Source organism: Coregonus clupeaformis, unplaced genomic scaffold (assembly GCF_020615455.1).
Source record: "Coregonus clupeaformis isolate EN_2021a unplaced genomic scaffold, ASM2061545v1 scaf0065, whole genome shotgun sequence".
Taxonomy (NCBI): domain Eukaryota; kingdom Metazoa; phylum Chordata; class Actinopteri; order Salmoniformes; family Salmonidae; genus Coregonus; species Coregonus clupeaformis.
The window spans coordinates 904,693-917,480 of record NW_025533520.1 but is presented as its reverse complement, the minus strand read 5'-3'; the positions used below and the strand labels follow the sequence as shown (position 1 = coordinate 917,480).

Below are 12,788 nucleotides of genomic sequence, written 5' to 3'. Positions count from 1 at the left end.
TTTGCACATTTCATTCTCTCCTCCTCCGTTTGTTGGCATTAATCAGGGAGGGGACGGTTTTGATTTTAGAGGTTACGAAGGCATTAGCCTGGTCCCAGATCTGTTTTGTGCTGTCTTGCCAACTCCTATGGTCATTCTCAAAGTGGCAAGACCGTACAAACAGATCTGGGACCAGGCTAGGAAGACATTCTCTTATAGAGAGGAAAAGATGGAGAGGGAGAGGGAGAGACCGAACCACTGTGCTTGGGAAAAAGTCTTGACAGTGCACATGAGGAAACAGACAGTGCTATCTAATCCAGTACTGTCTGATAGTGTCCCCTAGATGGGGGTGTTGCATTGTACAGATTCAGACTACCAGTCCGGTAAAATGTGTTAGCATAATGTTTCAGATTTTTATCATATTTCTACTGTGTACTTGAGCTTGTGTCCTCAAAAGTGGCTACACCTCAGCAATGTATAACTATTTTTACCAGAAAGGTGAGATTTTAATCTTTCTTGGAGTATGCAGCATTACTAGTTATTGTTTATGGTCCTTTCATGATAAATAATTACTTTCAGGGACTACGTAGGTTACGTTTTAGATTACATTTAGTTACATTTTAAGAGTTAACGAATAATAAATTCAGTATAAACAGGAAAAGGAAACAAAAAATAAGTGGCCACCTGGAGGAAATGATGCTTGAAATAACACATGTAGTAACCAAAACACTCTTGGCATTCTCTTAACCAGCTTCATGAAGTAGTCACCTGGAATGCATTTCAATTAACAGGTGTGCCTTCTTAAAAGGTCATTTGTGGGATTTCTTTCCTTCTTAATGTGTTTGAGCCAATCAGTTGTGTTGTGACAAGGTTGGGGGGATATACAGAAGATAGCCCTATTTGGTAAAAGACCAAGTCCATATTATAGCAAGAACAGCTCAAATAAGCAAAGAGAAACGACAGTCCATCATTACTTTAAGACATGAAGGTCAGTCAATCCGGAAAATGTAAAGAACTTTGAAAGTTTCTTCAAGTGCAGTCGCAAAAACCATCAAGTGCTATGATGAAACTGGCTCTCATGAGGGCCGCCACAGGAATGGAAGACCCAGAGTTACCTCTGCTGCAGAGGATAAGTTCTTTAGAGTTACCAGCCTCAGATATTGCAGCCCAAATAAATGCTTCACAGAGTTCAAGTAACAGACACATCTCAACATCAACTGTTCAGAGGAGACTGCGTGAATCAGGCCTTCATGGTCGAATTGCTGCAAAGAAACCACTACTAAAGGACACCAATAAGAAGAAGAGACCTGATTGGGCCAAGAAACACGAGCAATGGACATTAGACCGGTGGAAATGTGTCCTTTGGTCTGGAGTCCAAATTTGAGATTTTTGGTTCCAAACTCCGTGTCTTTGTGAGACGCGGTGTGGGTGAGCGGATGATCTCCGCATGTGTAGTTCCCACCATAAAGCATGGAGGAGGAGGTGTTATGTGTGCAAAGCTGTCATGAAGGCAAAGGGTGGCTATTTGAAGAATCAAAAATATAAAATATATTTTGATTTGTTTAACACTTTTGTTGGTTACTACTAGGGCTGCACGATATATTGTTTCAGCATCGACATTGCGATGTATGCATCCGCAATAGTCACATCGCAGAACGTGCGATTTAGTAAGGTAAACATACATCAGTCTACAATATACAGTGGGGAGAACAAGTATTTGATACAATCAATCAATCAATTTTATTTTATATAGCCCTTCTTACATCAGCTAATATCTCGAAGTGCTGTACAGAAACCCAGCCTAAAACCCCAAACAGCTAATAATGCAGGTGTAGAAGCACGGTGGCTAGGAAAAACTCCCTAGAAAGGCAAAACCTAGGAAGAAACCTAGAGAGGAACCAGGCTATGAGGGGTGGCCAGTCCTCTTCTGGCTGTGCCGGGTGGAGATTATAACAGAACCATGCCAAGATGTTCAAAAATGTTCATAAGTGACAAGCATGGTCAAATAATAATCAGGAATAAATCTCAGTTGGCTTTTCATAGCCGATCATTAGAGTTTAAAACAGCAGGTCTGGGACAGGTAGGGGTTCCATAACCGCAGGCAGAACAGTTTAAACTGGAATAGCAGCAAGGCCAGGCGGACTGGGGACAGCAAGGAGTCACCACGGCCGGTAGTCCCGACGTATGGTCCTAGGGCTCAGGTCTCTCAGTTGGCTTTTCATAGCCGATCATTTAGAGTTGAAAACAGCAGGTCTGGGACAGGTAGGGGGTTTCGTAGCCGCAGGCAGAACAGTTGAAACTGGAATAGCAGCAAGGCCAGGCGGACTGGGGACAGCAAGGTGTCATCATGCCCGGTAGTCCTGACGTATGGTCCTAGGGCTCAGGTTCTCAGAGAGAAAGAGAGAACGAGAGAATTAGAGAGAGCATACTTAAATTCACACAGGACACTGGATAAGACAGGAGAAGTACTCCAGGTATAACCAACTAACCCCAGCCCCCCGACACATAAACTACTGCAGCATAAATACTGGAGGCTGAGACAGGAGCGGTCCGGAGACACTGTGGCCCCATCCGAAGAAACCCCGGACAGGGCCAAACAGGAAGGATATAACCCCACCCACTCCGCCAAAGCACAGCCCCCCGCACCACTAGAGGGATATCCCCAACCACCAACTTACAATCCTGAGACAAGGCCGAGTATAGCCCACAGAGGTCTCCACCACAGCACAAACCAAGGGGGGGCGCCAACCCAGACAGGAAGATCACGTCAGTAACTCAACCCACTCAAGTGACGCACCCCTCCCAGGGACGGCATGAAAGAGCACCAGCAAGCCAGTGACTCAGCCCCTGCAACAGGGTTAGAGGCAGAGAACCCCAGTGGAGAGGGGAACCGGCCCGGCAGAGACAGCAAGGGCTGTTCGTTGCTCCAGCCTTTCCGTTCACCTTCACACTCCTGGGCCAGACTACACTCAATCATATGACCTACTGAAGAGATAAGTCTTCAGTAAAGACTTAAAGGTTGAGACCGAGTCTGCGTCTCTCACATGGGTAGGCAGACTGTTCCATAAAAATGGAGATCTATAGGAGAAAGCCCTGCCTCCCGCTGTTTGCTTAGAAATTCTAGGGACAATTAGGAGGCCTGCGTCTTGTGACCGTAGCGTACGTATTGGTATGTACGGCAGGACCAACTCGGAAAGATAGGTAGGAGCAAGCCCATGTAACGCTTTATAGGTTAACAGTAAAACCTTGAAATCAGCCCTTGCCTTAACAGGAAGCCAGTGTAGGGAAGCTAGCACTGGAGTAATATGATCAAATTTCTTGGTTCTAGTCAGGATTCTAGCAGCCGTATTTAGCACTAACTGAAGTTTATTTAGTGCTTTATCCGGGTAGCCGGAAAATAGAGCATTGCAGTAGTCTAATCTAGAAGTAACAAATGCATGGATTAATTTTTCTGCATCATTTTTGGACAGAAAATTTCTGATTTTTGCAATGTTACGTAGATGGAAAAAAGCTGTCCTTGAAACAGTCTTGATATGTTCGTCAAAAGAGAGATCAGGGTCAAGAGTAACGCCTAGGTCCTTCACAGTTTTATTTGAGACGACTTTACAACCATCAAGATGAATTGTCAGATTTAACAGAAGATCTCTTTGTTTCTTGGGACCTAGAACAAGCATCTCTGTTTTGTCCGAGTTTAAAAGTAAAAAGTTTTCAGCCATCCACTTCCTTATGTCTGAAACACAGGCTTCTAGCGAAGGCAATTTTGGGGCTTCACCATGCTTCATTGAAATGTACAGCTGTGTGTCATCCGCATAGCAGTGAAAGTTAACATTATGTTTTCGAATAACATCCCCAAGAGGTAAAATATATAGTGAAAACAATAGTGGTCCTAAAACGGAACCTTGAGGAACACCGAAATGTACAGTTGATTTGTCGGAGGACAGACCATTCACAGAGACAAACTGATATCTTTCCGACAGGTAGGATCTAAACCAGGCCAGAACTTGTCCGTGTAGACCAATTTGGGTTTCCAGTCTCTCCAAAAGAATGTGGTGATCGATGGTGTCAAAGGCAGCACTAAGGTCTAGTAGCACGAGGACAGATGCAGAGCCTCGGTCTGACGCCATTAAAAGGTCATTTACCACCTTCACAAGTGCAGTCTCAGTGCTATGATGGGGTCTAAAACCAGACTGAAGCATTTCGTATACATTGTTTGTCTTCAGAAAGGCAGTGAGTTGCTGCGCAACAGCTTTTTCTAAAATTTTTGAGAGGAATGGAAGATTCGATATAGGCCGATAGTTTTTTATATTTTCCGGGTCAAGGTTTGGCTTTTTCAAGAGAGGCTTTATCACTGCCACTTTTAGTGAGTTTGGTACACATCCGGTGGATAGAGAGCTGTTTATTATGTTCAACATAGGAGGGCCAAGCACAGGAAGCAGCTCCTTCAGCAGTTTAGTAGGAATAGGATCCAGTATGCAGCTTGAAGGTTTAGAGGCCATGATTATTTTCATCATTGTGTCAAGAGATATAGTACTAAAACACTTAAGTGTCTCTCCCGATCCCAGGCCCTCGCAGAGTCTTGCAGATCCAGGACAGCTAAGCCCTGGAGGAATACGCAGATTCAAAGAGGAGTCCGTAATTTGCTTTCTAATGGTCATGATCTTTTCCTCAAAGAAGTTCATGAATTTATCACTGCTGAAGTGAAAACCATCCTCTCTTGGGGAATGCTGCTTTTTAGTTAGCTTTGCAACAGTATCAAAAAGAAATTTTGGATTGTTCTTATTTTCCTCGATTAATTTGGAAAAGTAGGATGATCGAGCAGCAGTGAGGGTTTTCTGCACTGCCGATTTTGCAGGTTTTCCTACTTACAAAGCATGTAGAGGTCTGTAATTTTTATCATAGGTACACTTCAACTGTGAGAGACGGAATCTAAAACAAAAAATCCAGAAAATCACATTGTATGATTTTTAAGTAATTAATTTGTATTTTATTGCATGACATTAGTATTTGATCACCTACCAACCAGTAAGAATTCCGGCTCTCACAGACCTGTTAGTTTTTCTTTAAAAAGCCCTCCTGTTCTCCGCTCATTACCTGTATTAACTGCACCTGTTTGAACTCGTTACCTGTATAAAAGACACCTGTCCACACACTCAATCAAACAGACTCCAACCTCTCCACGATGGCCAAGACCAGAGAGCTGTGTAAGGACATCAGGGATACAATTGTAGTCCTGTACAAGGCTGGGATGGGCTACAGGACAATAGGCAAGCAGCTTGGTGAGAAGGTAACAACTGTTGGCGCAATTATTAGAAAATGGAAGAAGTTCAAGATGACGGTCAATCACCCTCGGTCTGGAGCTCCATGCAAGATCTCACCTTGTGGGGCATCAATGATCATGAGGAAGGTGAGGGATCAGCCCAGAACTACACGGCAGGACCTGATCAATGACCTGAAGAGAGCTGGGACCACAGTCTCAAAGAAAACCATTAGTAACACACTACGCCGTCATGGATTAAAATCCTGCAGCGCACGCAAGGTCCCCCTGCTCAAGCCAGCGCATGTCCAGGCCCGTCTGAAGTTTGCCAATGACCATCTGGATGATCCAGAGGAGAAATGGGAGAAGGTCATGTGGTCTGATGAGACAAAAATAGAGCTTTTTGGTCTAAACTCCACTCGCCGTGTTTGGAGGAAGAAGAAGGATGAGTACAACCCCAAGAACACCATCCCAACCGTGAAGCATGGAAGTGGAAACATCATTCTTTGGGGATGCCTTTCTGCAAAGGGGACAGGACGACTGTACCGTATTGAGGGGAGGATGGATGGGGCCATGTATCGCGAGATCTTGGCCAACAACCTCCTTCCCTCAGTAAGAGCATTGAAGATGGGTCGTGGCTGGGTCTTACAGTATGACAACGACCCGAAACACACAGCCAGGGCAACTAAGGAGTGGCTCCGTAAGAAGCATCTCAAGGTCCTGGAGTGGCCTAGCCAGTCTCCAGACCTGAACCCAATAGAAAATCTTTGGAGGGAGTTGAAAGTCCGTATTTCCCAGCGACAGCCCCGAAACCTGAAGGATCTGGAGGAGTTTGCCAAAATCCCTGCTGCAGTGTGTGCAAACCTGGTCAAGACCTACAGGAAACGTATGATCTCTGTAATTGCAAACAAATATTAAGTTCTGCTTTTCTGATGTATCAAATACTTATATCATGCAATAAAATGCAAATTAATTACTTAAAAATCATACAATGTGATTTTCTGGATTTTTGTTTTAGATTCCGTCTCTCACAGTTGAAGTGTACCTATGATAAAAATTACAGACCTCTGCATGCTTTGTAAGTAGGAAAACCTGCAAAATCGGCAGTGTATCAAATACTTGTTCTCCCCACTGTATGTGTTAAACTAGCATTATATCTTAATTTACTCCGATTTATGGGTTATTGGATACACAGATTATTATTATTATTTTAAACACGGAGTTGGTTGCTGCACGTGGTTGACATGCAGGCTCTGCTTGCGCGTGTCGAAATGATGATCGAGGAACAGGCAAAAAAGACCGAAATTGAGAATTTGGTTGCAAAAAGAAATGCATCGTCAATTATATGGAAATATTTCGGCTACAGACAGGATGATGTTAACCAAAAACAGGTACTTTGTCTAGAGTGCCTTGCAATTGTTGCCACAACACGAGGCAACACGACCAATTTGTTTGATCATTTAAGGCAGCACAACAAATCTTCGTATGACGAGTGCAAAGCATCTCAATGCCCTCCAAAGCATCTCAATGCCCTCCAAAGCATCTCAATGCCCTCCAAAGCATCTCAATGCCCTCCAAAGCATCTCAATGCCCTCCAAAGCATCTCAATGCCCTCCAAAGCATCTCAATGCCCTCCAAAGCATCTCAATGCCCTCCAAAGAATCTCAATGCCCTCCAAAGCATCTCAATGCCCTCCAAAGCATCTCAATGCCCTCCAAAGCAGAAATCTATTTCGGATGCCTTTGACAGTATTACACCATACGAGGAAGGTTCCAAACGGCAGAGAGAAATCACAGATTCAATAACATTTCACGTCGCCAAAGACATGGTACCAATTAACACGGTTACCAAAGAGGGTATTAAAAACATGATCCGGTCGCTTGACAAGCGGTGTGTAATGCCATCACGCAACTATGTTTCTCAAGTTGCCATCCCAGAGTTGTACGAGAAATGCAAGGCACAAGTTGAAACAGAGCTGTCACAAGTGGAATATTATACATCAACGATGGACTTGTGGTCCAGCCGGACAACGGAGCCCTACGTAAGTCTGACCGTACACTTTATTAATGAGGACTTCCACCTGAAAAGTCGCTGTTTGCAAACTGCATTTTTCCCAGAGGATCATACATACATCCTGTATTTTTTTCATATCGCAATATATATCGCAGAAAAACAAAATATCGCAATGTCAGTTATTTACAATATCGTGCAACCCTAGTTACTACATGATTCCATGTGTGTTATTTCATAGTTTTGATGTCTTCACTATTATTCTACAATGTAGAAAATAGTAAAAATAAAGAAAAACCCTGGAATGAGTAGGTGTTCTAAAGCCTTTGACCGGTAGTGTATGTAAACTAAACCCTTTAAACATTATATTATATATTAAACATGAATTTCAACAATGTATTTGTTTTTTTAAGCTGTTAAATACAGACTTCTGGTGCCAAATCCCGGGGGGGGGGATATATGGCCAATATACCATGGCTAAGGGCTTTTCTTACGCACGACGCAACACAGAGTGCCTGGATACAGCCCTTAGCCGTGGTATATTGGCCATATACCACAAACCCCTGAGGTGCCATATTGCTATTATAAACTGGTTACCAACGTAATTAGAGCAGTAAAAATACATGTTTTGTCATACCCGTGGTATACGGTCTGATATACCACGGCTTTCAGCCAATCAGCATTCAGGGCTCAAACCACCCAGTTTATAATAATGCATAATAGACAGTGGGGAGAACAAATACTTGTTCTCTCCACTGTATGTCTTATTTGTTGATAAGTACAACTAACTTCTCTAGAGCCTGTAAATTCTCAACAGTTTTTTTATCACTATTGTGACTGATGGGATTAAATGGGTTAATTCACCTGTCTATTCTATTAGCCCTACTGATGTGATGGGATGGGGACGCCTGTTTTAAATAATGATCTGGTAGTGGATTAATACACAGCCGTGTGTGTGTGTGTGTGTGTGTGTGTGTGTGTGTGTGTGTGTGTGTGTGTGTGTGTGAGAGAGCGTGCGCGCGCAGATTGGATTGCTCGTCGTCAGTCTCTCTTTGTCTGTCTTGTTGTGTGAATAAGTGGTTCAGGACATCGACTCACAGTTGAGTTGTGCCATCACAGGAAGTTGGCGGTCGATCCACTTCCTGTTTGTGTCTCAGCATAGAGAAGCAGAAACAGTCCCATTCCTCTTGGGGAGACAATACACAAACAGACACACACACACACACACAGTCACACACAGTCACACAGATACACACAGTCACACAAATACACACAGTCACACAGACACACGAACAGTCACACAGACACACACACACACACAGTCACACAGATACACACACACACACACACACACACACACACACACACACACACACACACAGTCACACAGATACACGAACAGTCACACAGACACACCCTGTGTGTTAGCCAGTCTTCATGTAGCAACTGTTATCCGTGTGACTGAGTAGTGGCAGCAGGTGTCAGTGACTCAGTGTGGAGGAGGGAGAAGAGTCTTGCTGTGACCAGCCATTCCTCAAAGACTAAAGATGGAATCATTTCACTGCAAATGCTGAGTGAGGGCCATTCTAATTTTCCTGTTCATAACGGGTAACTTTTTTTTTTCCGGTCGAAGTCTACGCAAATCTGACAATCTACAACAACAACAACAACAACAACTGTCTGTCTACTCTCTACCACCCCACTGGCGACTAGGCTACCACTGACTGACTGCCAGACAGACTGCTCTGCTCCCAGGTAGCATGGAGACAGAGGTAGGATGGGAACGCTCTGTGTGCTCTGGGATTAGCCTACAAGTTGATTTCCTTTGTGTCTGTTATCATGGGTTATCAGATTTTTTTTTTTTTTGTGTGATTTTTTTTGTTTGTTGGTATTCTTTCTTAAAACTGTATTGTTGGTTAAGGGCTTGTAAGTAAGCATTTCACTGTAAGGTCTACACCTGTTGTATTCGGCGCATGTGACAAATACGATTTTGATTTTGATTTGATCTGGTGAACTGGCTAATGGGACCCTTCATTGGGCTGCTGCTGTAGCACAGCTCTTCATCAGCCAGACATGGAACCATGCTCTTCATCAGCCAGACATGGAACACCTGGAGAGAGAACGGGTTCTGGTTTAGTTTAATGTATTTTAATGTCTGTTAAATGCTAACGGGAAACATTTTGGGAACACGCAGTATTGGGTAACATAGGCTACTGCCAGAGATATTCATGGCATCCTGTTCCATATACTATTCCTCCTTTTGACCAGAGCAGTGCACTATATCAGGAATAGCCTGCCATTTGGGACGCACATTTACGCCCACAGTGAACCATTAGTCTTGTATTGTGGTAGATCTGGTAGTTCTGGTAACTTTTGTAACTCTGGTAACTCTTGGTAACCCTGGTAACTCTGGTAACCCTGGTAACTGTGGTAACTCTTGTAACTCTGGTAACCCTGGTAGCTCTGGTAACTCTGGTAGCTCTGGTAACTCTGGTAACTCTGGTAACCCTGGTAACTCTTGTAACTCTGGTAACTCTGGTAACTGTGGTAACTGTGGTAACTCTGGTAACTCTGGTAACCCTTGTAACTCTGGTAACTCTGTGTCACGCTCTGGCTCCGGGACTGTGTAGTTTGAGCCAGGGTGTATTCATTTGGTTGTGTTGGGTATAGGGTGTGTTCATTTGGTTGTGTTTGGTTTTGGTTGTAGTGTCTTGTCTCGTCATGTGACTCCCAATCGGAGGTAACGAGTGTCAGCTGTCGGCTCGTTATCTCTGATTGGGAGCCATATTTAAACTGTCAGTGTTCACCTTAGGGTTGTGGGTTTTTGTTCCTTGTTTCAGTCTGTGTACTGAGGACTTCACTATCCGTCATTGTTTATTGTTTTCTCGTTCGTGCACTTTAACTTTAATAAAGTCATGTTCGCTACAAACGCTGCGCTTTGGTCCACTCCTTCCGTAGACGGCCGTGACAGAAAAACCCACCACAAAAGGACCAAGCAGCGTATACAGGAACACCCGCAGGAGAGAACGCTGGTGGATGTCCTCCTCGGCTGGGGACATATTACGCAGGAGGAGGCCGTCCGGTACCGGAGGGCGATGAAGGGGGAGAACCTGGCAGGAGAGGAGCAACGGCGTCAGCAGGGCCATCGTCGGAAGGACGAGAGGCACCCCCAATAATTTTTTAGGGGGGGGCACACGGCATGGGCGACTGGGCAGCAGGAGGCTGCCACAGGGAGATGTGGAGAGAAGGCTATCGGATTACGGGGAGCCATTGGCGAGTAGAGGGAGGAAGTTGTTGTGGCACGGCGTGAGAGACTGATGTGTGTTACCAGTCCGGTCCGGCCCGTTCCTGATCCCCAGTTAAGGCCAGTGGTGTGTGTTCCCGGTACGGACCGGCCTGTTCCTACTCCACGCACCAAGCCCACGGTGTGCGTCGCCAGTCCAGCCCGGCCTGTTCCTGCTCCACGCACTAAACCTACGGTGTGCGTCGCCAGCCCGGCCCGGCCTGTTCCTGCTCCACGCACCAAGCCTACGGTGTGCGTCGACAGCCCTGCCCGGCCTGTTCCTGCTCCACGCACTAAACCTACGGTGTGCGTCGCCAGCCCAGCCCGGCCTGTTCCTGCTCCACGCACGAAACCTACGGTGTGCATCGCCAGCCCTGCCCGGCCTGTCCCTGCTCCACGCACTAAGTTAATGGTGCGCGTCGCCAGCCCAGCCCGGCCTATCCCTGCTCCACGCACAAAGCCTACGGTGTGCGTCGCCAGCCCAGCCCGGCCTGTCCCTGCTCTACGCACAAAGCCTACGGTGTGCGTCGCCAGCCCAGCCCGGCCTATCCCTGCTCCACGCACCAAGCCTACGGGGTGCGTTGCCAGCCCAGCCCGGCCTGTCCCTGCTCTACGCACAAAGCCTACGGTGTGCGTCGCCAGCCCAGCCCGGCCTGTCCCTGCTCTACGCACAAAGCCTACGGTGTGCGTCGCCAGCCCAGCCCGGCCTATCCCTGCTCCACGCACCAAGCCTACGGGGTGCGTTGCCAGCCCAGCCCGGCCTGTCCCTGCTCTACGCACAAAGCCTACGGTGTGCGTCGCCAGCCCAGCCCGGCCTGTTCCTGCTCCACGCACAGAACCTACGGTGTGCGTCGCCAGCCCGACCCGGCCTGTTCCTGCCACTCGCACCAAACCAGGGGGTGCGAGTCGCCAGCCTGGTCCAGCCCGTTCCTGCTACTCGCACCAAGCCAGGGGTACGAGTCGTCGGCCTGGTCCAGCCCGTTCCTGCTACTCGCACGCAAGCCAGGGTGCGAGTTGTCGGCCTGGTCCAGCCCGTTCCTGCTACTCGCACCAAGCCAAGGGTGCGAGTCGTCAGCCTGGTTCAGCTCGTCCCTGCTACTCGCACCAAGCCAAGGGTGCGAGCCGTCAGCCTGATCCAGCCCATTCCTGCTACTCGCACCAAGCCAGGGATGCGAGTCTTCAGCCTGGTGAGGCCTGTTCCGGCTCCACGCACCAGGCAAAGGGTGCGTATCGTCTGCCAGGTCCGGTCCATTCCTACCTCACGCGCCAAGCCAGGGGTGCGCGTTGGAGGTCCTGATCCAGCAAGCGGGGTCAGATCGGACCGGGGGCACTACGGGGGGAGTGAAGTGGGGTGGTGGTCAAGCCCGGAGCCGGAGCCGCCTCCGAGGAGCAACACCCACCCAGCCCTCCCCTATTTTGGGGTGTAGGCGCGGTCGGAGTCCGCGCCTTTAGGGGGGGGTACTGTCACGCTCTGGCTCCGGGACTGTGTAGTTTGAGCCAGGGTGTATTCATTTGGTTGTTTGGGTATAGGGTGTGTTCATTTGGTTGTGTTTGGTTTTGGTTGTAGTGTCTTGTCTCGTCATGTGACTCCCAATCGGAGGTAACGAGTGTCAGCTGTCGGCTCGTTATCTCTGATTGGGAGCCATATTTAAACTGTCAGTGTTCACCTTAGGGTTGTGGGTTTTTGTTCCTTGTTTCAGTCTGTGTACTGAGGACTTCACTATCCGTCATTGTTTATTGTTTTCTCGTTCGTGCACTTTAACTTTAATAAAGTCATGTTCGCTACAAACGCTGCGCTTTGGTCCACTCCTTCCGTAGACGGCCGTGACACTCTGGTAACTCTGGTAACTCTGGTAACTGTGGTAACTGTGTTAACTCTGGTAACTGTGGTAACTCTGGTAACTGTGGTAACTCTAACTCTGGTAACTCTGGTAACTCTGGTAACCCTGGTAACTGTGGTAACTCTGGTAACTGTGGTAACTCTGGTAACCCTGGTAACTGTGGTAACTCTGGTAACTGTGGTAACTGTGTTAACGCTGGTAACCCTGGTAACTCTGGTATCTGTGGTAACTCTAGTAACTGTGGTAACTCTGGTAACCCTGGTAACTCTGGTAACTGTGGTAACTCTGGTAACTGTGGTAACTGTGTTAACGCTGGTAACTCTGGTAACTCTGGTAACTGTGGTAACTCTAGTAACTGTGGTAACTCTGGTAACTGTGGTAACTCTGGCCTTTTATTTCTTCCTTTTTGCAGAATGCTATC

General features: G+C 46.9%; 1 protein-coding gene across 2 annotated transcripts in view; it reads left to right on the top strand.

Annotated features, from left to right (window-relative positions):
- LOC121560008 (cerebral cavernous malformations protein 2 homolog) overlaps nucleotides 1-12,788 on the top strand; it is a 62,123-nt gene that overhangs the window by 15,614 nt on the left and 33,721 nt on the right. The window contains exon 1 of one of the 2 annotated variants that reach the window (XM_041873053.2): nucleotides 8,654-9,015. The exons of the other annotated variant lie outside the window; for it this stretch is intronic. Within the exon in view, the coding sequence (XP_041728987.1) occupies nucleotides 9,004-9,015 (12 nt within the window). The 5' untranslated portion in view covers nucleotides 8,654-9,003. Of the gene's footprint in view, nucleotides 1-8,653; nucleotides 9,016-12,788 lie in introns of those variants that run through there. 2 annotated transcript variants of the gene reach the window in all.